Source organism: Candoia aspera, chromosome 5 (genome assembly GCF_035149785.1).
Source record: "Candoia aspera isolate rCanAsp1 chromosome 5, rCanAsp1.hap2, whole genome shotgun sequence".
Classification (NCBI taxonomy): Eukaryota; Metazoa; Chordata; class Lepidosauria; order Squamata; family Boidae; genus Candoia; species Candoia aspera.
In genome coordinates, this window is record NC_086157.1 from 75,986,099 (window position 1) to 76,011,752 (window position 25,654).

Genomic DNA, 25,654 nt, shown 5'->3' on the forward strand with positions numbered 1-25,654 from the left:
ATTAAGTTTATTTTCTTTTGTTTTGTTACAAAAGCAGAACGTTTGCTGCTCAGTCAGCTACAATTGAAGTGCCTACAGCCAAAATAAATAAATGATAGAGGATGGATGGATGGATGGATGGATGGATAGATGCTAGATAGATGATAAATAAATATATAATTATAATGTTTAACCCTTAACTGCCTTCCAAGAACCTGGTTCACCATAGTAGTAATATCTAAGCAATAAGGAATTACAAGTGAACTTACCATAACATTTGTACCAAAGTTCCTTCAAATATATTATATCTCCTGTACATACAAGGGGTATTTGTAGATGTGTATGATTAGAATTATAGCCTTAATCTGATCTCCCAACCCAGTAATATATCATCATTTTTGGCAATTGTCCTTTTCTTTTTTAAATTGCCCCATTTGCTTTTTGTTCACATTTTCTAATGTGACACAAGCATGGTTTAGCAAAGGGTATAGGACTGCAGCAGCTAGCTGTTGGTACTGAATCTGCCAAGTGTCAAGAAACCTGCTACTCAGGGATTCAACTCTGTTTAGCTTTCTCTGCTGAGGAGTGAAAGGCTCTGCCCATCTGCTGTCCTGGAATGTGCCATTAAATTTGAGGCTCAACTTTGCTGGCTCATCTTGGTGATGAACTCTGCATCCTGAAATGAGCATGGGCTGGGGAGAGTTTTACAGTCTATATTGGCCTACAGAGAGTTCTCAGTTCTGCCCCTAGTGGCAAAGTAGCCTGTATCTTCTATATTAATATACACAGGCTGTTTCCACTATTGAATGTTTTACAAATAACACTGCAGTCTGCTGGTTCTGAATATTTGGATGAGACATTGTAATCTAAAGAGTGTTTACAGTTCTTGCTTATATAAAATTGCTTGTGAATCATTTACTTTTGGGTCAACAGACAATTAGTCCATAATTTATCTTGACAGTGTCAACAGAAGTAAAAGAAAAATAAGTAATGTAGTGGTATGCTTTGTGCAAAAGTTCATAGAAAAACACTCATATATTTTCTTCTTCCACTTATTCTTTTAAAAATTTCAAGCTGGGAGTGATTACAAATAAGGCCTTTGCAGTATAGCCTTCTCAGAAAAAAAGAAATTCTCAAGAACAATCTTGCCTTCCAAGCAATGACTAGGAGCTGAAATATCTTAGGGAATCCTTGTAACAAGAATAAATTTTATCTAACTCCAGGCACACATAAAATTAGATTTAAATTTAAATTGTAGGAGGTTGCCTTTTTGCTAACCCTCTGATGTTTTATATTTAATGATCTACCATGAATTAATTCTGGTGGATTAACCAGATCTTTTTTTATTATTATTTTTTAATGGTGCTGAGGCTGGTTGTGTGTCTGCAGAGCTCATAGGAGTTGGGGGATTTAGGTTGTTGTGGATTGTTGGTGGGATGTTTGATTGAAAGTTGCTCAGTTGTTCTGGGAGCTGGAAGCCAGAGCTGTGGTGGCCAGTGATTGCAGAGTCCAGAAAAATCATGGTGCCTCTGGGATAGCCTCTTGGGAGGTATAACTGTCTGGTGGTTTGAAGGAGATCAAGAGCTGGCCAGGTTTGGGATTTGAAGTAGTTGATGGTGGCAGGAATGGCAAATGGTCTTTGGGTGAGCTGTGTTTACAGCTATGCTGCTTATCAGTTGTTCAGCAGTGGCTAGGCTCCACTGCTCAGCGGATGGCGTTTGTTTTGTTAGAAGGTGGCAACAACAGTGGATTTGGTGCTTCTTCCCCAGACAGCAGCAGAGGCATTTGCAGCGAGCTGGATGAAGTCTGACCTGGCTTTCCTGTGGTCTTTGATCTCTGACATTTGGCATGGGATGGAAGTAGGAGTGGGAGCAGGCCAGTGGTCTTTAGAATGACCACATAGAGCAGGGACTATTTTGTCAGTTTCATCTAATCTTCCAGTTTCATCCACGTTGTCAAACTGATGTAGTGACAGCTTACCAGACTGTTCTAACAAGCAACTCCAAGGCTTTTCTTTCCTTGCCACCTGCAGGGCTAGTAATTATGGGGTGTTGGACTTTCAGTTCATGGACTGAAGGGTTTGTGGTGAGAGTTATTGGTAGGTAATAACTAATAATGCTAATCATGGGGAATTTTTCCTTGAGTGAGAGACAAGGGTTTTGAGGATGCAAAATGGGTTAGTCTTGCCATGTAGGTTGATTTAGTTTCTAACCCATCCCAAATAACAGTATGATGTGGTAAAGAGGGTGTTGTCGATCTGTTGTTGAAATAGGAGAGAGGCAAGTTACAGGTAACCTAAGTGATGTTGAGTGCAAGACCAAAGTACCTAAGGCCAGTGCCTGCTCCCTGGTGGTATGGCTGGAAATCTGGTAGTTGGGGCCCTTAAACTAGGTGAGGAACAGATGGGTTTGGGGGAGACTGTGGGGGCAGGGGGGAAGACAAGGCCATTATGGTAGAGATGGGCAGAGGGAAATACAGTGGTAGACTGGGGCTGGGTTGCTCTCAAGGAAGGCGACCTTGATGTTTAGTGCTCATGTTGCGTTCCAGCTCCCAGTGCTGTGCTTCAAGACCTGATAACTAGAGCAGTTTCAAGGATGCAAAACGGGTTAGTCTTGCCATGTAGGTTGATTTGGTTTCTAACCCATCCCAAATAACAGTATGATGTGGTAAAGAGGGTGTCATCGATCTGCTGTTGGAATAAGAGGGAGGCCTGATTATGGGTTCTGACTGCTGCTGTACAAGCTTAGTCTGTAATAAAGCTTGTTTTATCCATGACCTAATTATGAATGAGGCAGCTGACCCTGTTTGCATCACCAAAACTTGGTTGGGCCTTGGGAGTGGGGAGGAGCAGTTTTCCTTCTCAGAAATGGGCCCCACTGAGTTTCATGTGTGGCATCAACTACCAGTCCAGAGTCAGGGTGGAGGCGTGGCGATTATTATCTGAGAAACCCTAATGGCCTTCAAGATAGCCTGCTGTGAGTCATTTCTCACTTGGTTTTTATCTTAGGACACTGGCAACATGATCTGGAATTGGGGGATATTACTATCAGTCCTGTGTCATGGCTTTGGAGATGGCTTTGGAGTTCTCAGGTGCTGTAACCCACCACAGTGAGGCAGTACAGAGGGCATAGGAAATTGCCCTGAGTAAATGTCTCAGACAGGCCTGTTCCTAATTCACAAGATAAAGTGATGGAGGGGGAAACACACTTAGACCTGCAAGATTCTGTTACTATAGCTGTTTCAGTAAAAACAGTCATGACCTACAGTATATGGCATTGGCTTCTTAGTATGATCTACCTTATAGTTTGGCCCCAGGTACTTGTTGGACCCTTCCTATCAGGTTTTAGAGCTTATAGAAGCAACTCAGAGAGGTTATGTGACCATCCTTAGATGCAGCACTTAAGCCATATACTGGCTATCAAAATTTTCTACAAAGGCAAGGCCATTTTAAGGAAGATTTCATTCAGGGTGAGGGCTAAACTAGCAGTTAAAGGAAGCCAAACCCTACTGAAGGGTCATTCAGGTTAATACATCATACAAAGCAATAGCAGAGTTAGTGTGGTTTTAGCTTAGCTTGATTTGTAAACCTTGTTTTATGGTTTAGCATGATGTGTGACCAGACAACCATGGTTAAACTAAACTATGACCTATTAGCTGTTGGAGCAACATGTAAGCAAAGCTTGACTAGCTCCTAGCTCTAATCTCACTGGAAGTGATTCCTGATTTAATCCATAGAAACTGGAGCAGCATTGCCCAAATAAATCTTTAACATTTTCCTTAGTTTTTTAGAAATCTCCTCCTCCCCCAGTTGCTTCTTTTAGGTTTTTCTGTCATCCGCTGTGGCCTTCTCAAAAAATAATGACAAAAATAGAGAAATGAAAACCCACTAAGTTAATTAACTGAGTACAATTGCCAAATTTCCCCTTTGGCTTTGAACAGACCTGCTGCCACAGAAACTGAAATACCCAAAGAACCAAGCAGCTGCTTCATACTATATGCAGAGTCTGTCACTGTGCAGCTCTGCAAAACCCACTATCTACCCTCAATGGACCCCAAAGTCATAGGATGAGTCACTTCAAAAATACTACAGCATTTCCACAGCAGTGGTTTTGTTTGTTGTGGGTGGCTCTTCATTTTTCCTCTTCTCTTAGGTTACTGCAAGCACAGGGCCAGCTTTCAAAGTGGAGAGTAAAGAGTTATATTTGTTTTATCAGTGTTCCTTTGGTAACATTACCATGAAGCATTCTTTGACGTTGACATGTGATCCCCAATTGCAATAGATATAAGGTAATATGTCTCATGATCATTTCTAAGATGAATGTTCTTTTAATATTCTGAAGTGCATATTCTTCCCATTCTTCCCATTTTCAGTATTGTGTAGTAGAATTTATGTCCTGAATTTTTTTTTTTTTTTGCAAACTTAGGTCATTGTCATGCTGCCTAATGGTACTTAGTTACAAGGTGGCATAAATAGGAAATTTCTGGATGTTTTTACTATTTTGCAGAATGTTTTAGTTTACAAGAATAAATGTAGTGAGTGCAATCTTTCAGGTATTCAACCGTCTATCCTAAAAAGATACCAGTGCTACACTATGTTACACAAATGCTCATATTGTGAGAATATTGATTGTTATGGAATTTATATGGAAGTTAACATCTCAGATACATTGAATAAAAATATTGACACTAAATTCCTCTCAGATTGGGTGGACAATTTTACTTATATTACCTTATTAAACAGCTAAGACCCAAAGGGAATCAAGTAATACTTGTGCCATAGCTGCTGAGGTCTCCCATAAGATCAGCTAAAATCTTCTGAAAGTATGTTAAGATATACTTTATGGTCTATGCCAAATCATCTGGAAATTAGCTTTGCATCACTTGTGATGCATTTCTTTTATTATTTAGATTACTTTTCCATTAAGGGCGCATTGCCCAAGATATGAGTATCTTCACAATAGACCTTCAAGTGTACTTTGAATAAATGAATAAGTGAATAAAATAAGTAAGTGGCACTGAATGAACTGAAGTTTACTTGTAAGCAGATATAGCTTAGGATATATCTATAAAAACTATTTGCCATGCATTTCTCTCAGAGATCTGGAAAAATGGATGCACCACAACATGGATGGCAGTGCAGAAGGAAGCTTTATAGTACCAGTCTTTCTCTGGTCAAATATTTGCAGAAGAAGGTCATTTATTTCTGATAAGCGAGTGAGTGAATTCATTAGATGTCACCAAGTCAGGCTTGCTCCCTTGGAAATTACATTACAGATGTTTACTATCTCCATGTTTCTAGTAATAACGTATAGCTCTTCCAAGGACAGACCTATAATTTCTTTGAACTTGTTTATTTATCTTATCAATTGTTGTTTTATTTTGCCTCCCTCAACCTCTGGCCTGCAACTAGGGTCTGTGTCACCCGGGGCAAACATGGATTCTGCACCCATTTTAGCACCTCCAACACTCATTTTGGCACACACACCCCCAGTGCTCATTTTGGTGCTCCCCCCTCCAGCGTGGCACCCAGGACACATGCCCCAGTTGCTTCCCCCTAGTTGGGGCCCTGCTCAACCTTACCAAGCATTTTTTCCAGGACATCATCCACTTGCATCATGTACCCAAAGTATGTGAGCTTCTGTGAATCTTTGCAACCATAATTTGAAGATGTTTATTTCTATTGTGCTTTCTCAGTGTCCTGTTTTGACAGCCATATATGCTTTAACTATTCTATTATAAAAATATTCATATCCTTCATGTTCTTGTCTAAGTTTGTTACTACCTTGCTTCCTAGAATTAATCTAGTACTCTGTACACTAATGCTAACCAACATGCTTAAGTGCACTAAGCATGCTGGTTAGCATTACTTTTGTTTTCTTAATATTTAACATTAACCAGGATTTTCCATTTTTGCTTTCCTAATGAAGTCTTCTTTTGGCTAACAAAGTGGTATTATCAGCGTATCTCAAATTTTTAGTGGTGTCCTATTTTGATTCCAGCCATAGCCTCTTCAAATCTTGCCAGACTGATAAGGGGGTAACCATTCTTGGGGGTGGCTCGCACCCTAGAGTCCCTCCCACCAGCTTGGAATTTTATAGCTTCTTAGATTTTATATTTATTTATTGCATTTTACAATCGTAATGTGTTTGATTTTTATGAGATTTTAACGTTTATGGTCGTTTGATTTATTGTAAACCGCCCAGAGTCCCTCTTCTGGGGGAGATGGGCGGTAATTAAATTTGAATAATAAACAAAAAATAAATAAATAATGCATTGCTGTATACTTTAAACAGGTAATTGAAGGATAAAAATTCCCCATGACCCAATTTACAAGTGGAGGCCACACAATCTGCTTGAGCCAGGTTTATTTGAACAGCACTGGGGACAGACCACGAGGTTCTGCCCACTTAAGGAGGATACAAATAACCTTCATATAATAAATGCTGACCAATAATGATGTCAAATGCCAATCATCTTATTACTTATGTTATCTGTCTGATCCCACATACTTCTGCATTTTCTGAAAACTGCCTTGTATATAATTTTAAACAAAACTATGTTTGCATAAGAACTTAGTGCAATGGTTTGGTAACTGCCCACCTTTCCTTGTCCTCTCTTTTCCCCAGTCACTTAATATTCTGCTGCCATTGTTGAGTCTGCCTTGAAATGTGGTGTGTGCATGGCTATGTGTATGTCTTCATTTAGTGTACTCCCCACCACCATGCCAAAGTGCTCATACTTCTGATTTTGAATCCTTCTGAGAATACTTATCTTTCTTATTCTGTGATGGTTAACTCTGGTTGCAGCCTTGTCAGCTCTTCCCAGATTATTTTGCAGTTGAGATGACTTACAGTTGTATGTAAAAGTTCAGGTACCCTGGTGAAATTGAAAGTTTCAATGAATCCCTAAGTGAGCAGAAGCTGAAATAACCTCTACATAGCACAATATTATATGTAACGTATTAAAGTATGCATTCCAAAAAGTATGCATAAGTAATAAGTATGCTTTCAAATTTTCAGAAAGATGTCATATTTAACTTTGCACCATGCGCAAGTTGTGCTAGCGTCTATTCACATAGGGATGCATTGAAGTGCATAAACTTTTGCATGCAACTGTGTTTAGTTTAATGTATGATATTCAGAAGCCAGAGGCTTTTTTCCCTTATTCCAAAGCCCATATTCCATTCCCTTGCCTTGAGGCACCTGCTATTCTTTTTGTTTTGACACCATCTGCTTTATTTTTTCCCACCATTTTAAAATAAATTTGCACTTACTTACTTACTTACTTACTTACTTGTTTGCAGCTCTCATAATTCTCAAATTCCCCAAAACTTCTAAGAGTGATTTTGCCTTCAGAATGTGAGTGGCTCTGGCAAATTTTGAACAAATACATTTCCCTCAGATAACAGAAGGCTACAATCTATCAGTTTTGAGCTTTAGTTTTATTCATGATGGCAAAAGCAACATTTTTATCAGTCAACCACAACTCTGTGTTATGTATACAAAAAAAGAATCTAGTTTGATTGACCTTGAGACTTCATATTTGTACTGATGTCAGATGGATTTTTCTTGTATAATGATAAATGAACCTGGGGTGTATTTCTATTTCAAAAACCTTACAGCTGTGTGTGCCTTTGTCTATCAGTTCCACCTGACCTATCATAAGGATATGCTTATCATTGCTTTGTTGCTGCACTAGAAGATTTCTCACACTAGCTCTTACCTCACTGTTATTTTGGAAGGACGAGGCCCAGTAATGATCAGTACTAACCACCACCCCATCATGATGGAGCCAACCCACACAGAACCATGGATATTCTGGATTTTCACCGAGCAACTGAACTGACATTCTCTTCCATGTGACGAACCTGACTCCATTACTGCACAGCTAGATTGCACGTCTCTCACGTAGCCTCAGAATGCTGTATATTCCCTTATAAGGGCATGACTTGTATTTCCCTATTCTCTTTGTACTCACTCCCCCGCCCTGATAGAACTGCTGAATAAAAGGAGGTGGGGGCGTGGGGGCGTGGCACCAGGAGGCAGTACCAGCAACCTCCTGAGATGTGGCGTCTCTCACCACAAAAGAATCCTGTACCTACCGTTGTTTTTTCGACCTCACCCTTGCGAGGGAATCGTTGGCTCATTCCCCCCCAGGGAATCCCATAGACCGAAGGGCGAAGGACTGGTCGCGCGACGCGACAACTGGGGGCTCGTCCGGGATCCCTTCGGTCTCACAGTGTGATCTCTGTCTAGAGGTGCACTGCCTTCACTCTCGTTACTACGCACCTGGCAAAGGCTCTGCAATCGTAAGTAATGGGCTCCCCACTCTCCAAAGTTTCGTCAGTTCATAGGGACGAACTTTATGATTTAGTGAAGAAGGCTAACTCTTGTCAAAAGGCTAACGGTACGACCATCTTTCCCATTTCAAAAAATTCGGTGACTCAACTCCTACTGTACATGGAGAGACACTGCCCTGTCTATCCTTCAGAGGGGTCGCTCAAAGCATCCACTTGGGAAAGGATAGGAAAATATTTTCATGATACCCCACGAGCACCCGTGCCTATTCTGACTGCCTGGAAGGCTGTTATGGCGGCCATCAACACTCTTTTCCCTCCCCCGTCTTCCCCGGAAACTTGCCCTTCTCCTCCCAGCCCAAAAACCCCACCCCCTCTTGCCGCCCATCTCGATGCTGCCTCACCACCACCCCCTCCATACCCAGCCGTTTCTCCTCCCCCCTCAGCTCCAACCCCCGACTCCCCTCAACACCACCCCCTAGGAGGCGCCATCACTGAACTCCTCTCCTCCCCCCTCTCATTGGAAATGGAGAGTCCCTCTGCCTTTCCCATGACCATCGGCCTAGGGGCGGCGGGAGGAAATTTGTATAACAATATTGAACTTAAGGTTTTGAAACAAATCAAAGATGCTGTAACCACCTACGGCTTGCACTCTCCTTTTACTAGAGGAGTTTTAGACTCTTTAGTTACTGCTAACACTGTTATGTTAGTGTATGATTGGAAAATGCTTTTTTCTATGCTTATGACCCCGGCGCAATACGTTGTGTGGCAATCTGAATACGACAAAGGGGTGGAAGTAGAAATTAGAAGAGGTCTTCCCGCAGGGGTGACCGCAGATCAATTATTAGGAAAGGGACAATTCGCAACCTTAGTCCAGCAACAGAACTCCCCCCGTCGTTGTTTTGCTATCATTCACATGTGCGCCATGAATGCTCTCAAAAGAGTGGATGATTCCGACTCTCAATCCACCCAAACGTTTTTGAAAATAATGCAAGAACCAAATGAACCATATGCTTCCTTCATAAGTCGCCTTCAAATTGCTTTAGACCGACAAATTGATAATGCCACGGCTAAACAAGAGCTACTAATGAAACTTGCTTTCTCTAACGCTAATCATGACTGCCAGACCATTCTGCAACCCGCAGTCAATCAACCGGGTGTAAAGCTTGCAGACTTCCTGCAACTCTGCAGAATCGTTGGTACCACCTCTCATAAAGTGAGCGCTCTCGCTGCCGCCATTACCACCTCGCTACCTTCTACTAACCCCTCCCCTCAGCTCCATTCCCCGGAAGCCCTCGCAGTCACTCGTCATGGAAATTGCTTCAATTGTGGGAAGCCGGGCCACTTTAAGAATCAATGCCGTGCACCCGGGGGAGGTGGGGCGCCCCCTTCCACTCAAAGGGGGCCGCCCCCCCCCTCCAAACCTAAAACTCCTTGTCCCAGGTGCCGCAAAGGCTATCATTGGGCCTCGCAATGTCGCAACAACTCCTCCCCTCACCAGCCTTCGGAAAACTAGATCGGGGGTTGTCAGCTAACCCCGCCCCAAAGGCTGAATTACCCATCACCAGCTTCCCTGTGGAGTTGGCAGAGGATCTTTTGTATGACGATCCGGGGGCTGTCCTTTCCCTTCCTCTTGTTGTCACGCTGCATAAACCCCTCCCTCCTCTTACCCCTGCCTTGCTTATTCCCAACTCCTCGCTCACACTTGAGGGAATGGTTGCTGCTCCCTATTTGTATGACTCATCAGATTTGACACAAATTGCTCTGGCAGGAGTGGGAGATAGGTGCTTTTCCTTAGAAAAAGGAACAATTGTCGCCACGCTCATACTTCTCCCTTCTCATGATATGCCATCATTGTTTGCCTTGCAGCAACCAGTCCAAACCTCTAAACCCACCCTCCTTGTCACACTAAATGGTCGCTCTTTCGAAGGCTTGATTGACACCGGCGCCGACGTCTCTGTCATTCGTTCCGCTGAATGGCCCTCCTCCTGGCCTATCGCCGAAGCCTCCTCGGTGCAAGGAGTAGGCGGAGCACAGGCCGCTAAGGTCAGCTCTCATTGGCTTTCTGCTGTGACTGCTCATTCTCATATTACAGCTTATCTAAAGCCTTATATCTTGCCTTTGCACTGTAACCTATGGGGCCGTGACTTGCTTTCACAGTTCCACGCTTTTATTCAACTTCCCTAATGGCTTTACAGGACCCTTTAGGGTCTCTCTCTCTCTCTCTCAAAACCTCTGTGCCGGTATGGGTTGATCAATGGCCACTCACCAAAGAGAAACTGGACGCCTTACATATTTTGGTCCAACAGCAGTTAATTGAAGGCCATATCGAAACCTCCACCAGCCCATACAATACTCCGGTATTTGTCATCAAAAAGAAGTCTGGCAAATGGCGCCTCCTACAGGATCTTAGGGCTATCAACACCATCCTTCAGCCCATGGGACCTTTGCAGTGTGGACTTCCCAACCCCAACTTGATTCCGGAAGGACACGACCTTATTGTAATAGACCTCAAGGATTGTTTTTTTTCCATACCTTTGGCACAAAAGGACAGAATTATTTTCGCATTTACGGTACCGGAACTTAACAATTCAAAGCCTACTGCTCGGTACCAGTGGAAGGTCCTCCCACAAGGCATGTTGAACTCACCCACAATGTGCCAATTTTTTGTCGATAAAGCATTGCAACCCTATAGATCCCAATTTCCGCATTCGCTGCTGAGGGCCCAAAAGGGACAGTTCAAAAAACTTTTCCTATTCTTTTAGCCACCCTAGCAACGGCAGGGTTGCACGTTGCACCAGAAAAGGTCCAGTCTCGTTATCCAATGCAATATCTAGGCCACAAAGTTTTAGCCTCCACGGCTGCCCCACTTCTACCTATGCTCACGCTTCCCCAGCCGACCACCTTGGTCCAATTACAACAATGTCTGGGGGTCATTAACTGGGCCCGCGCATACCTCGCTTTAACTACACCCATGTTATCACCTTTATTCCAAGCGTTAGTGGGTTTGACAAATCCAGCTGACAAGGTGTACCTTACAGAACAACAATTGCATGCCCTACAACAGGTCAATGCCGTCCTTACGACCCAATGGGTGGACCGTGCGCTCACTGACAAACCACCCTCTCTTGCCATTCTTTCAACACGTCAATTATTAACTGCCATCATTGTCCAAACGTCTGATAACAAACATCTACATATTTTAGAATGGCTACACTTGCCACACACACCTAAGACATCCATCATCACCAGAGCAGCACAAATGGCCTCTCTTGTTGAGAAAGGCCGGAAGAGGATTAGAGCCCTAATGGGACTGGATGTTTCCACCCTGTACATTCCCCTTAAGGTTACTCAATGGGAACCCCTCCTACAAAACTCCACTGCACTGCAGGATGCCTTGGAGGACTGGTGTGGCCAGGTGTCATGCCATCTTCCCCCTGATCCTCGATTGCAACTGTTGCGAACAGTACCCTTCACACTAACCTCGCCGTTCGTTCAGCAGCCACTCAAGGAAGCCCTCACTGTTTTTACAGACGGCTCCAAAACCATAGGGGCTTGTACATGGCAAAATAATTGCAAATGGCATAAACGCCTAACAGGCCCACAAGCATCTGCCCAACAGGCTGAGTTAGCCGCTTTTCTGTTAGCCTTGTCTCTTTTCCCAGAACAGCCTTTGAATGTTATATTAGATAGTATGTATGTCACTCAAATGGCTGTGGCCATGTTTGATGCATATATTTCCCCTGTTACCCCCCCCTCTCTCATGACGCTTTTTTTGCAGCTTCAAACTCTCCTGAAGGACAAAACATCCCCTTTGTTTGTAGCGCATATTAGAAGCCACCAACAGCTACCCGGTTTCCTGTCCGAAGGCAACCACATGGCAGATGAGGCTTGCAAAATTATGGCCTCTTCCCCTCTTCCTCCGCAGCTTTTAGCAGGGGACAGCCATGCTTATTTCCACCAAAATAAAAAAGCATTGGTGCGCCAATTTGGCATTACATATCAAGAAGCTACCGCCATTCTTCAACAATGTCCAACCTGCAGTTTGCAGGCAAAGTGCATCCCTGAGGGAGTTAATCCCAGGGGTATCCAAGCTTGTGACACATGGCAGATGGATGTCACTCATTATCCCTCTTTTGCACCTTGGAAGTATATCCATGTATCTGTGGATACTTATTCGGGATTCATCCTGGCAACTTTGCAAAGAGGAGAAGCCACGAAAAACGTAATCAATCATTGTATTCGCACTTTCGTCACATCGGGATGTCCCAAAACTTTGAAAACTGACAATGGCCCTGCTTACGTCAGCACTCCCTTTGCTGAGTTTTGCCGTAAGTGGTCCATTACCCACAGATTCGGTATACCATTCAACAGCCAAGGTCAGGCTATTGTGGAAAGGGCTAACCAGACCCTAAAGAATGCCCTTGATCGGCAAACGGGGAAAAAGGCCTTAGGCCCCCCAAGCCTCCCGATGTTACAAAATATCCTTAATCTCACCTTGTTTACCTTGAATTTCCTTAATCTTACCGGTACCCCCCCTGCTACGGCTGCATCTCGACACTTTTCTAAGCCAGTAGTTCCCTCTTCCCGTCCCCTTGTTTATTTTAGGCAACTGCCCAGCCCTGAGTGGAAAGGCCCTGCGCAACTCGTCACCTGGGGAAAAGGCTACGCTGCTGTGCAACTTCCTGATCGAGTGCTCTGGGTTCCTGCTCGCTGTGTCCGGCCGTATCATGGGCAGCCTCCTGACAAGCACCTCCTTGACCCTCCTTCTCTGTTATCTCTCTTCCATCTCTGCTCCCCTCACAACGAACCCTAAAACAACCTCTCTCATTCGAACCCATCGTTTACGCTACCCTGCCACCATCGGCCGCAGCTCAGCATCCAACGCCATGGAATGTCTTCAACGCTCTCCCATCAAGAGAGAAGGCACCTTCTGGCGCTGGTTTCGCAACAACACTCTTCTCCAAGATGGCGATTCCTACTCCATCACTTATCACTTTCGCCAAACTACCCTTGCTATCACCAACGTACAGTTGACCGATCTAGGACAATATCACTGTGAAATAACAAAATTAATTAAGGGGTTTGCCACCTCATCTCGCCTTACGCTCACCTTGTTTCAACTCTCCCTTCCTGAGCCCGCCCGTTGGCAGGGACGACGCCTGCTGGCATCTGACGCCCAGGGATCGCATCGCCCTTACAATATCACCTGGACAATCCGCGATGCCTTGGGTCAGATCCTGAATACCTCCTTTTGTTATAGCCCAATTGTATCTTGCTTCCCTAACCTGTATTTTGATTTTTCAGAAATGCTTTTAGGGGTGACAGCCTACAGGAAGCTAGACGGCTTCCCACAGCCCACCCACTCCATCGTTAAAAGCCATCCCCTCTACGTGTGCCCAGGACATGACACCCGCCCTGACCACGTGCACGACTGCGGAGGCTTAGCAGATTATTTTTGCAAGTCTTGGTCCTGCGTTTCCACCGGCCACATCTACTGGACCCCTCCGTATAAGACCGATTACATCACTCTCACTCGGTTGAGAGAGGACATTGAGTGCACCGCGACCAGAAAGGGTGCGGCAGGACAGGGGGGCTGGAATAAATGTAATCCGGTTATTGTACAATTCACTGCTGCAGGAAAAGCTCAGGGGAATGCCTGGGACTCAGGTGTAAAATGGGGAGGTCGCATATATCCCGGATGGCCCGCATATCATTATGGCAACATATTCTACATTCAACGACAGATCACCCTCCCTCAGTCCCCACCTGTTGGGCCCAATGCCGACGACATTCACTCCACCTTTCTTAAACCCCTCACCAAACAAGAAAACCCCCTTGTCTCTCTTCTTAACTCCTCCTTTTCCCTTGTTCACACCGCTTCTAACACATCTCGATGTTGGCTTTGTTTGTCTTCCTCTCCACCATTCTATGAAGCAGTCGGTTCTCCTGACCCTGTCCGAAACTTTACCTCAGCCTCCTCCTGCCGCTGGCAAAACACCACGTTGACTATCACCTCTATAATAGGGCAGGGCTGCTGCCTTGGCCGTGTTCCTGCTAACTATACTCAATATTGCCTTAATTCTTCTCATGATCACTGTGCCCTCTATCTTCCAAAAAATCGCTTGAACATCTACGGTTACACCGGCCATGGTGGCTACGGTGTACTCTACACTACCTCTGGTAATATCTCTGCCCGATTGACAGGGCAATATTTTATCCCTGGAAACAACTCTGTTTGGGCATGTTCTTCTGGCCTCACCGCATGTGTATATGGTGATACTTTGTTACGAACTAACGCCTTTTGTATTCAGGTGCTCCTACTCCCCAAAATCTCTATCTATTCCCCTGACGAACTTATCTCCATTTTAGAGCCCCCTCATTACCCCCTCAAGGCTAAGCGCGAAGTAGTGACTGCTGTAACTTTATCAGTCCTACTGGGCTTAGGTGCGGCCGGAGCCGCCACCGGTGTGTCAGCCCTTGTTGTCAATGATCAGAACCTGCGTCACCTTAGTGCTATCATTGACACTGACCTTCGCGCCATCGAACAATCTATTGTGGCGCTACAAGATTCCCTTACCTCTCTATCCGAAGTGGTTTTGCAAAATCGTAGGGGTCTCGACCTTCTGTTCCTCAAACAAGGGGGACTGTGTGTTGCTCTAAAGGAAGACTGCTGTTTTTATGCCGACAACTCAGGAGTAGTATTGGACTCTATGAAAGAGCTCAATTCCCGTTTAAAAACAAGGGAATTGGAGCGCCAACAATCCATGTCATGGTATCAAAATATGTTTAGCATTTCTCCATGGCTAACCACACTGTTGTCCACTCTGTTGGGGCCCCTCCTGTTATTGATTCTCGTATGCACCATAGGCCCCTGTGTGCTGGGTCGCGTTCTCCGCTTCTTAAAGCAGAGACTTCATACATTGGACTCAGAGGTATCCGAGACAAAGCTTGCTGTTCAACACCTGGTCACTGCTGTAGGTATGGAGAAAACACCACTCTTGGGATGGTCCTCTGATAGTGAATCGGAAATGGACAAGGACCCCCAGTCACACTACCCCCCGAGAGAGGACGCTGGGATGGGTCTCCTTGGACTGAAGAGTCCCTGGCTCCCCGACTCAGACCCTCTGGGGGGAGGACAAAATTAAATAAAAAAAGGTGGAAATGTGACGAACCTGACTCCATTACTGCACAGCTAGATTGCACGTCTCTCACGTAGCCTCAGAATGCTGTATATTCCCTTATAAGGGCATGACTTGTATTTCCCTATTCTCTTTGTACTCACTCCCCCGCCCTGATAGAACTGCTGAATAAAAGAAGGTGGGGGCGTGGCACCAGGAGGCAGTACCAGCAACCTCCTGAGATGTGGCGTCTCTCACCACAAAAGAATCCTGTACCTACCGTTGTTTTTTCGACCTCACCCTTGCGAGGGAATCGTTGGCTCATTCCCCCCCAGGGAATCCCATAGACCGAAGGGCGAAGGACTGGTCGCGCGACGCGACACTTCCATACAGAGATGAGTCAATCACAGCAGAGTTATTCATATTCATTTTTTTACCTGTAGAGATAAAAATAAACACACACTGTGAACATACTAATTGAACCATGAAGTTGAATATAGGAGTTCTCTCAGATCACAGGCAATTTGGCAGCATGTTGGATTGTTATTAAATTGTTCATAAGCTGATTTGATTTGGGTTTTGTTTGTTTGTTTTCCCTCTCTCTGCCAGGTATGGGGAGAAGTATCTGTGGGTTTTCTCAGTGTAATATGCCAAGATAATGTAGATGATTTTAAGTACCATGAAGCATGATTTGTATCTTGAGGATTAACTATTTTCAAGTTTGTCTCAGCAAAGCCCTGGTATTTATCTAATGATATGCCCGTTACAAACATTTTCAGTATGGATAGGCAAAGGGAAATGAAGGGGCTAAAATGCTTTATGAAAAACTGATCAACAAGGAAAGCATTTGTTCACTGCCACTAAAGGCATCATTCCCATCCCATCCCATCCTCACCCCCATGGTCTTCCTAGAATCACTTAAATCATCATCTAGTCCTAGTGCAAGGGTAAGGAAGTTGGGGTCCCATGGGTATGGTAGGACCATGCCTGTTAAGACTTGTGGGAATGAATTCAGGCACATCTGGGGAGCTGCACATTGCCCATTCCTGGCACAGCCAGTGAAGTTCTGTATATGAGTCGTCATGTGCAAGATGGGCAGCATAAAAATTTGATAAGTAAGTAAATAAATAAATTGGGGATACAATGAAATTAATTCCAGTCCAAGAAGCACAGTTAACTTTTCTCCAAATTGAATATGATGACTGAGTGTTTTGTGAGGCATATATAGCCTGAGTTAGCCCACTGTCTCTTTTGATATATAGAACAAGGGTTGGATAGGTGAAAAAGAAGAAGAAATGAACAGAGTATGTTAAAACTGATCATGTGTGGGAATAATAAATGAATCACTCCTCTAAACATCTGCAACTAATAGAAATGTAATGGAATAATGGAATAAAACAGTGCCTTTATTTTTTTCACATCAGTGTTAATAGTCAGGGTAAAAAGAATATATTCTCATCAAAGGTGTATTTCCAAAGCATTTTCCCATCAACTCTTCAGTAAGTTGGAGGAAAGGCATCTATAGTTCTATATGCTACAGCTAGTAGCTACATTGATCTAATTGCTTACCTCCCCCAAATTATCAACATATTGAACCTGTTTCATCAATAATGCAGAACAGAAATCCTACATAAATGTTTTCCTTTGAGAAATATTTGTTGAATCTCATTTACATTATGCTCTAGCCTTAAAGAGAATTTTTATAAAATGATGTATCGTTGGTATTTGTCACCAGAGAAATTGTTGAGAATGTATAAAGGTATATTGAATCTTTGCTGGAAATGTGAACAACATGAAGAGACATTTTATCATGTTTGGTGGAAATATAAAAAAGTCAAAAATTTTGGATACAAATACATGCATTAATTCAGAAGATTTTAAATATTAAATACAACTGAAATGAGAGACTTTTCTTTTGGGACTAAGGGACAAGCAACTAGAAAAACATCATGGAACTTTGTTTTTATATATGACAATTGCAGTGAGATTATTATATGCTCAAAAGCGGAAAGGTTCAACACTACCCACAATAGAGGAATGGCTGGTGAGGATGATGGAACTTGCAGCGATGGCTAAATTAACATCCTTAATTGGAAAAAAAGATAGTATCCACATTTATGACTGGCTGAAAACTCCTTACAGACATTTTGCATGAAACAGAAAAAAAAATACACTTATGACTTATGCTTTTGATGATTATAAAAAATGGATAATAGAAAAAAGTGAGCTTTTTTTGTAATCAGAAAGTAAGAGATAATTTTGTAATTATACTTATATTTGCTGCAGAGAAAATCAGAAGCTTCTTCTATTTCTTTTTTATTCTTTCTCATTGCACTTTTGTTTTTGCTTTTTTATTCCTGTCTTTTTTCTTTGTTCTCTCTATTTTGTATTAGTTGGTGTTAGTTTTTATGTTCTCTTTAAAACTTTTAATAATATGTATTAAAAAAAGACAAATATTTGTTGAATCTTTTTATATGTAAAGTGGAACTTTAAATTGTGTTGTTCCAATCCAGAAATGCATTAAAGACATTGCTCTTGTCAAGTATATGTAGTGCTTTAAGCTGCACTTGAGCCTGAATCTAATCTAGGTTGCAACTCTCTTTATTGGCAGTAGCAGTCTTTATAACAAAGTTCAAAGACCATAAGTTAATAAAATGAGTGTGACTGAAAAAGGAGGTGAAAGGGAAATACTTAGATTTTTAATAAATCTTATCTAGAATGTTGCAATTATACTTGGAAACTAGAATGCTGATAAATATACTAAATGCCTGAATACATGAAACTGATATAGTGCTACACTGATTTCACAAGACAGAAAATTTATGGAAGTCAATCAGGGGAACACATATCCCACCATTAGACAACTAAAATATATTTAAAAAGTCATTGTCTGTTTTGGCTAGACCTCCCTTTCACCCTAGTGTGAAATTTGATGTGATCTGTAGAAGTCCTCAATGTCAGTGCAAAGATGTAGAAGCTATTGTCTGTTTGGTTATGGATCTGATGTTCTTTCCATCTTGGGCTGAATTTGATATGATTTTCCTTAATGATAAAAGCCAACTGTGTCACAACAAAGCTGCTAAAAGCAAAAGGAGGCAAGACATTCTCAACAAGCTTTCCTTTCTTTTCCTCCCCTCCCCCTGCTGCCTGCCCACTTTTGGCTCAGGAACACATTTCAAACCAGAGCAAGGCATGGAATAACCCAGCTCTAGCAAATGCAACAGTGAAATAATAGATGTCACCATGCATTCTTTCTCCACTATTTCAGTCACTGTTTGAATTATATGAATGTGCTTCAGACATACCTGCTCCCTTGGTCCTCCTAAACTGAGGTTTTTTATATCTGTATTTGACAAAGACAACTCTTATGTTCTGTTTGTACATAAGGCTTACTTTTCTCTTTCATAATTTTTCCGAAGTTGATATGACAGGACCACAGAGCAACAGAGTTTTTCAAGTATGTTTTAATTCTTTTAAAGAAAAACCAAACCAAACCCTGCTGAGTTGCTGATTATGTAGAGAGGAGTTAATGATCTGGTGAATGGAGAGCCCAGGTTCATTTCTACATAAGGCTTTTTTTAGTCACTTCGGCTCTGCACAAAGAAGTTTTGTGTTGTACTTACTCTTTAAATTTCCTGACTTTATCAGTGGGCGTAGAAAAATTGGAATCATAAAATAAACTAACATTAATGATTGTGGGAGACACATGTAGCAGTTCTCCCACAGATTCTTTACCAACTGCTACTGTGCATTTTCTATAAAAGGCCACATAAATGAGTTTAAGAAAAGCTTACCTAAGCGTTTAATGGTCAGTGATGTTCTACTTGTCTCTTTCTGGACAATATCTTTCCAAGTTCCATCAGGATCTTGAATCCACTCCACTGCTTCACAGTATACTTCCCCTTGATCTGAATGCTGAAGTTTGACATAGGAAAATTTATATTCAGTGCCTCCAATTTTCACTATGCTGATGTCTCCTGAGATGAACCTCTCAATGTAGGAAGGACCTGGAAGCACAACACCGTCTTTGGACAGGGAAAGGATCTTCTGGGCATATCTGTCCCCTCCTTCTGGTATAATATACCAAGCAACAGAAATGTGGGTATGTTGTGCTGTTGCCACCGATACTTGGCAAATGAGATCTAAAGAATCTCCTTCATTTTGCATGAGAATCTGTGTCTTCATGGTGACAGAGAATGTGTCTGGAATTACTAAACAGAAAAGACAGACAAATTGCAATTTATTTATTTATTTATCAAATTTATATGGCTGCCCATCTGACAAAAGTGACTCTGTGCCATGTACAATACAATAAAACAATAAATATATATACCTAAAAACCATCATCTAATGATAATTAAAAAACATTAAAATTATAAAAACAGAACTAAAACAGAAAATTATAGATGCAGGGAATTGAAATTTAAATTTCTTCTGTCAGAAATCCCTTGCTGTAGAGGGGATTGTGGTGTACTAGTCAAAGACTATGATGACAATATACTGATCCTGAAGGGATTGTGACACTTGGATTCAAACAATTGTGGTTGAAATGAATGACGGTGAAATGATAACATACTTAGATAATACTTGGTGCTTCTGGCCCTCATGTTTTCTGAAAGGAGGCAAGGGAAACAACCAACAGTTAAGAGCAGAATTTGTTCAATGAGAAAAGGTAGAAGAAGTAAGATGAGCTCTAGGAGGTATATAATTGGAAGTATGTTTCTAAGTAGTTAAACAACAGTGAATGGAGCCAAAACACAGGTACCACTCTGTGCAGTTTCTCACTGCACAACTGTGGGATGAAAATTTACATCTCAGATTCTGCCATTTGACAGTAGTAACTAAATGTTGCTTTTTGAGCATGGAAAATGGCTGCTGATTTTCCCTCTATAGCTTTCGCTAGATTTTAACCACCTTCCTTTTTTGTAGTTTCCTTAATCTCTATTCTCCCTCAAATTTTTCAATTCCCTTTCTCCAAATCACATTTGGCCTCACGATGCTTCAGAAAAACAATGTGAGAAGGCAGCGTGCAATTTGGAGAAGGGCACGTGCAGCCTAGGGAAGAAGGCCTGGGGCAGCCAGCAGCTGCCTCTCGCAGGGCCAGGCTGTGAGTGCCTCATCAGCAGCAGAAGGAAGATGACAAAGGGCAGCTGGGGGTAGCAGGGCCTGCAGAATACAGAGTGTGGTGGTGGCTGGGGCTTTGTGCTGTGGCACTGGGGTGGCTGGCCATGGCATGGGGCTTGAGGTGACACTTCTCAGCTGCAGTATGAGGGCTGAAATAAAGGCCTGGGCACTGCTGTGGCCAGCTGAGACTGCTGGAAGCCCTGGGCATCTACTTCAGCCCCATCACAGCTGGCACCACTTCTGAGGAGTGCCACTGTGCAGGGCAGCCAAAAGGCACAGATGGGGGGAGATAGTTGGTTGGGGGACTTGAGGCACCCCTGAAATTGTAAATCTTCCAAGTGCTTCCAAGTTGTAAATCTTCCAGGCTGCCAAGTGCCCAAATTTTGATCATGTGACAACAGGGGTGCTGCGATGGCCATAACTTCAGGGAGTGGTTGTACAGTACCATTTATTCAGCGCCGCCATAACTTTGAATGGTCACTGAATGAATGGTTGTTAAGCGAGGACGACCTGTATAATCAGTGAAGCATAAAGAGCAACACATTGCTTGCCTGTGCCGAAGTTGGTAAATGCTATCTATCTTTTGGCTCATCAGCAGGAGAGACTATTTAGTGTTTCCATGAAGTAACTGAGCTGTTCTGGTATTGTGCAGTTGCAATGATATTAGGCCTGAACAAAAAAGAGTCACATCCAAATTCCAATGCAAATTCTGAATGAATTGTAGTGGTGGCTTTGGGATAAACTCTTCCAGCCTAACCTGTGTGTGGCCATGGCTCCTTGGGGAAAGGGCAAGACTGAAGTCATTGGTCAATTTCAATGAAGTACAAACAATTACTCCAATTGTATGACCAAGGTACCCACACATTGTTTCTGTTCCCAAGTAAAGTTGAAACACAATTAGTCCTCTAGCTTTGTCTGAAGGTTAGAGGATCTAGTTAAAGGCTGAGTGACTTCTGATCACTAAGCTGATTGTAACCTAGACAGGTAGCCCTGTATAGGGTCCCACAAATAGTATTACAGTGGATGTAGAAGTCATTGATAGTGCCCCACATATAAAGTTGACACTGAAGTGGAACTAATTATATAGTTTGATCTGAAAATTTGTGATCACTCAGCTGAACCTAGCTAAGTAGACATGTATAGTGTCTCACAAGTAGCTTTGTATATTTCACTCTCCATGTGGAGTAGAAAAATCTAATAGAGTACATCAAACAGCTGGCAGAGAAAGGTTGTGAAGGGTGTATAGGCTTGTAAATGAACAGGCACCCTATTCTTCACCATACCTGAGAGATTCGTTGTGGCGCTGTAAGTCCCAAGGTTTTCTTCGTTGGGTACGTAGCATTCATACTTGCCAGCATCCTTCTCCTTGAGATCTGTGATGTGCAGGAGAACAGAATTTTCCCTGATCCTTTCAATGTAGATTTCCCCACTTTTGACACGGTTGGAATAGACATAATAAGTGAAGGATTTGTCTCTAGTGCTGATGATTTGTAGCATTCTCTGTGGAGATGATAGCAGATAAACGAACCACTGAAACTCCTGCTCCATCTGATAGCCACTGACATTACACCAAATAGTGATGTGTGTGCCTCTTGCTCGGTAAAGAGGTCCTTTCTGAATGGACACCATCCTTTCTCCCACATAGAGGTCTATATGCAAATCATTAAAAGGTATTAGAATTAGTCCAGTTTATTATAAAGTATAAATGAAGTTATGCACCACTTGAGGTAGTGGATGACAGCAAGATAATTTGCACTTTCCAACAATTATTGTAAGACAGAGATACTGAAATATGATGTAGAACATTTTTGACATTCAGAAATCTTGCATTAGAATTCACAAACACCATGAATTCTGCTTTAGTTTTATTAAATTAATCCTATTATTTTGATGTATTTATACTGTTCCATACAGTATAAATTTTGTTCCATACAGTCTTTTCTTTCTGTGCACAATCAAGCAACATTTTAGCATTTGAAATGTGATGTTATCATGGTTACAACCATAGTAAGATATACTGGAATAATGATTTAAAAATTAATCTTTATAAGAAATAATTTAATAAAAACTATTCTTCTAGAAATCTGTAATCATTATGAAAGGTAACATGCACAGTTTCTTCTTAGAATCCAGCCAAGTACTTCTTCATATTAATTAATTTTGTGCAAACAAATTAATTCTAATTCAGAAAAAAAGTGAATTAAAACAAAGTATGTTTTCGGAGAGTTACAGTATATGTAATGCTGAATAAGGAATGTGACAATTCTCATTAATTATGATCAAGACTGGTTTTATTTCCAAGGAAACAAAGAATCAACAGAAATTCTAAGCTGCATGTAAGAAAGAACAATTGGATTGATTTATATAGACTAAGGGAAAATCTCCCAGAACCTGAAACTCATTAATTACAAAAAAGTCACAAGCTACTTTGCATATATATTTCTGTAAAATTAACTCTGAAAAATATGTTTAAATATTTGTGGCCCTTAATATGATGAAATGATGACATTCTTTCTCCTGTTGCAATGTTTAAGCCAGGAGCACAAAACTGTTGAAAGATCAAGGGCTTAATTCCCATAATAGTGGATGAGATCAATAAAACATCACTTGATTTGTTTTATATTATATCATGGTTATCACAACTAACATTTTATTATGGCAATAGCTGCCCATCTTATGTAATTCATTGTATCTTAAGTGAAGCTTTTTATCTTTGAATTTGCATTTAAACTTTTTTATACTTACCCTCTCTCACATCATTTAAATTTTTTTTGTTTGATCTTTGGGCCTATAGTTGTTTCTTTTGTTGTGTCTTATTAAACATTATTAAATCATCAGAACAACTTTTGTATGTTCCTGGAGGCTGCTCTCACATTATATACCTTTGATTTATGCCTCCCCTTTTTAATTGTAATTTAATTTAATTTAATTTAATTTCAGAACTGGAAGAAGAGGCATCTTCTGTGAAAGATTTTAGATGCTATGAACGATCTTTAGGCACTGAACCAGTCTGTTGTGTTCCAAGAATCCATTCTGATCAAACCACTAAGCAGAGATACATTTTCTGCTTACATTGATGTGGGAAACATGCAAAAACTGGCATGTAAACTCAAACAACAGCCTCCCTTTCTTAAAAAAAACAAACTGATCCCACCTGCATGTACTTATGCCTTTACTCTGACTGTGAGCTTCAGAATCTCCAAAACATTGCTTGCTTACTACTAATTTAAGAGAAGACACAAGAAAAATAATCAGCAAAGAATAGAATTCATTAAATATTAAGAGCATAGACTCCTCCTGATAGTATAAACACATAAGCCATTATAGATAGAATATGAAGCACAGATAATGAATACCGGTGCCTGCAGTTTTCCTAATATTCTTAAATAACTGAAGAGATCTCTTCAAATGCTGCATAGCTAATCTTAAATGGAAAGAGACCTGTATAAGTAAGCCCATTACTGGCTCTTAAGATCATTAAATGGTACTTTTATAGACAGATGTGATATTCCCTGAATATCAGAAACTGGAGATTGAGAAAGGCTAACAACTTTTGTACCTTTAGGTGAGCATCCAAAGATATCCAGTTGGCTGATACTGGAATAGACTTACATTGACCTGAAATAGTAAAGATGAACTTTACTATTCTATGAAAAGAAACCCACACCACATGAAACTCACCAAGCAGCAAGGGGAGCACAGCTAGCAAAAACCAGAGAGGTCCCATTAGTACTAAGGTCAGTCTTCCTTCTCCAGCAAGGAGCATGCATGCCTTTAATTGCTGAGCTCAGGCAGTCAGCCTTGCCTAATAGTGATGGGGAAACCACTACCTGTTTTGTGTGGTTTCTCAATTTCACAGTGGAAATACAGAAGAAACAATGTTTCCCAGAAATGCTCAAGAGGCCACAGATAACCTGTAGACAAATACCATGGTGGTTTATTAAGAAGGCAGTCCCACTAAATCCCACTTCTCTATGTACAATATTCTCTAGTTTTTTGTTTTCTCAGTAACCATAAGAAATGTTTTTTTCCCTCTGCTCACTCAGTGATGTATTATAGTTGCTCAGATATGTGACATGAAAAGTAAACACTAAAACTTCAGAGATGAATAGTTTTTCAGAACATAAGCTGTCAAATGTGTTTACGTCGTCATATATCTTGATGCTGTCTTATTCCTTCTTAGTTATTTCTTTTTTGATAACTTCAATCCTTATCCAAATCTCAGTTTTCTTGGCCTGTGGAAAGAGATGGTCCACTTTTCCTTCACAGTTATGATTTGATGATGATACAACATAGTTCTGGAGAGTCCATATAGTTCCTTTTCTTCTGCATGAAAACAGTAACATGGAGAGGATTTCTCATATTTTTCTAACAATAAAAGAATGCAAAGCAATACATTTGCAATTATAAAGTTTATATCAAGTGTTTTTGATTGATAACTGGCAAATAGAGGGAGAAAATGTAGAAGCAGTGAAAGACTTTGTATTCCTAGGTGCAAAGATTACTGCAGATGCTGATTGCAGTCAGGAAATCAGAAGACGCTTAATCCTTGGGAGAAGAGCAATGACAAATCTCGATAAAATAGTTAAGAGCAGAGACATCACACTGACAACAAAGGCCCGCATAGTTAAAGCAATGGTGTTCCCCGTAGTAACATATGGCTGCGAGAGCTGGACCATAAGGAAGGCTGAGCGAAGGAAGATCGATGCTTTTGAACTGTGGTGTTGGAGGAAAATTCTGAGAGTGCCTTGGACTGCAAGAAGTTCCAACCAGTCCATACTCCAAGAAATAAAGCCAGACTGCTCACTTGAGGGAATGATATTAAAGGCAAAACTGAAATACTTTGGCCACATAATGAGAAGACAGGACACCCTGGAGAAGATGCTGATGCTAGGGAGAGTGGAAGGCAAAAGGAAGAGGGGCCGACCAAGGGCAAGATGGATGGATGATATTCTAGAGCTGACGGACTCGTCCCTGGGGGAGCTGGGGGTGTTGACAACCGACAGGAAGCTCTGGCGTGGGCTGGTCCATGAAGTCACAAAGAGTCGGAAGCGACTAAACGAATAAACAACAACAAGTGTTTATTTAAAATAAGTGGAATTGATGCAAGTGTATGTGCTTCATGACACTATAG

At 41.8% G+C, this 25,654-nt stretch overlaps 1 protein-coding gene across 1 annotated transcript; it reads right to left on the minus strand.

The window, feature by feature from the left end:
- Positions 1-371: 371 nt before the first annotated feature.
- On the minus strand, positions 372-24,537 carry LOC134498556 (immunoglobulin superfamily member 2-like). The gene is made up of 5 exons (XM_063304714.1): positions 24,202-24,537; positions 21,804-22,169; positions 19,191-19,607; positions 15,780-15,833; positions 372-655 (listed from the first exon to the last, which is right to left on the minus strand). The coding sequence occupies exons 1-5, from the start codon at positions 24,284-24,286 to the stop codon at positions 372-374; spliced, it is 1,206 nt and encodes a 401-aa protein (XP_063160784.1). The 5' UTR covers positions 24,287-24,537.
- Between the last annotated feature and the right edge of the window lie 1,117 nt (positions 24,538-25,654).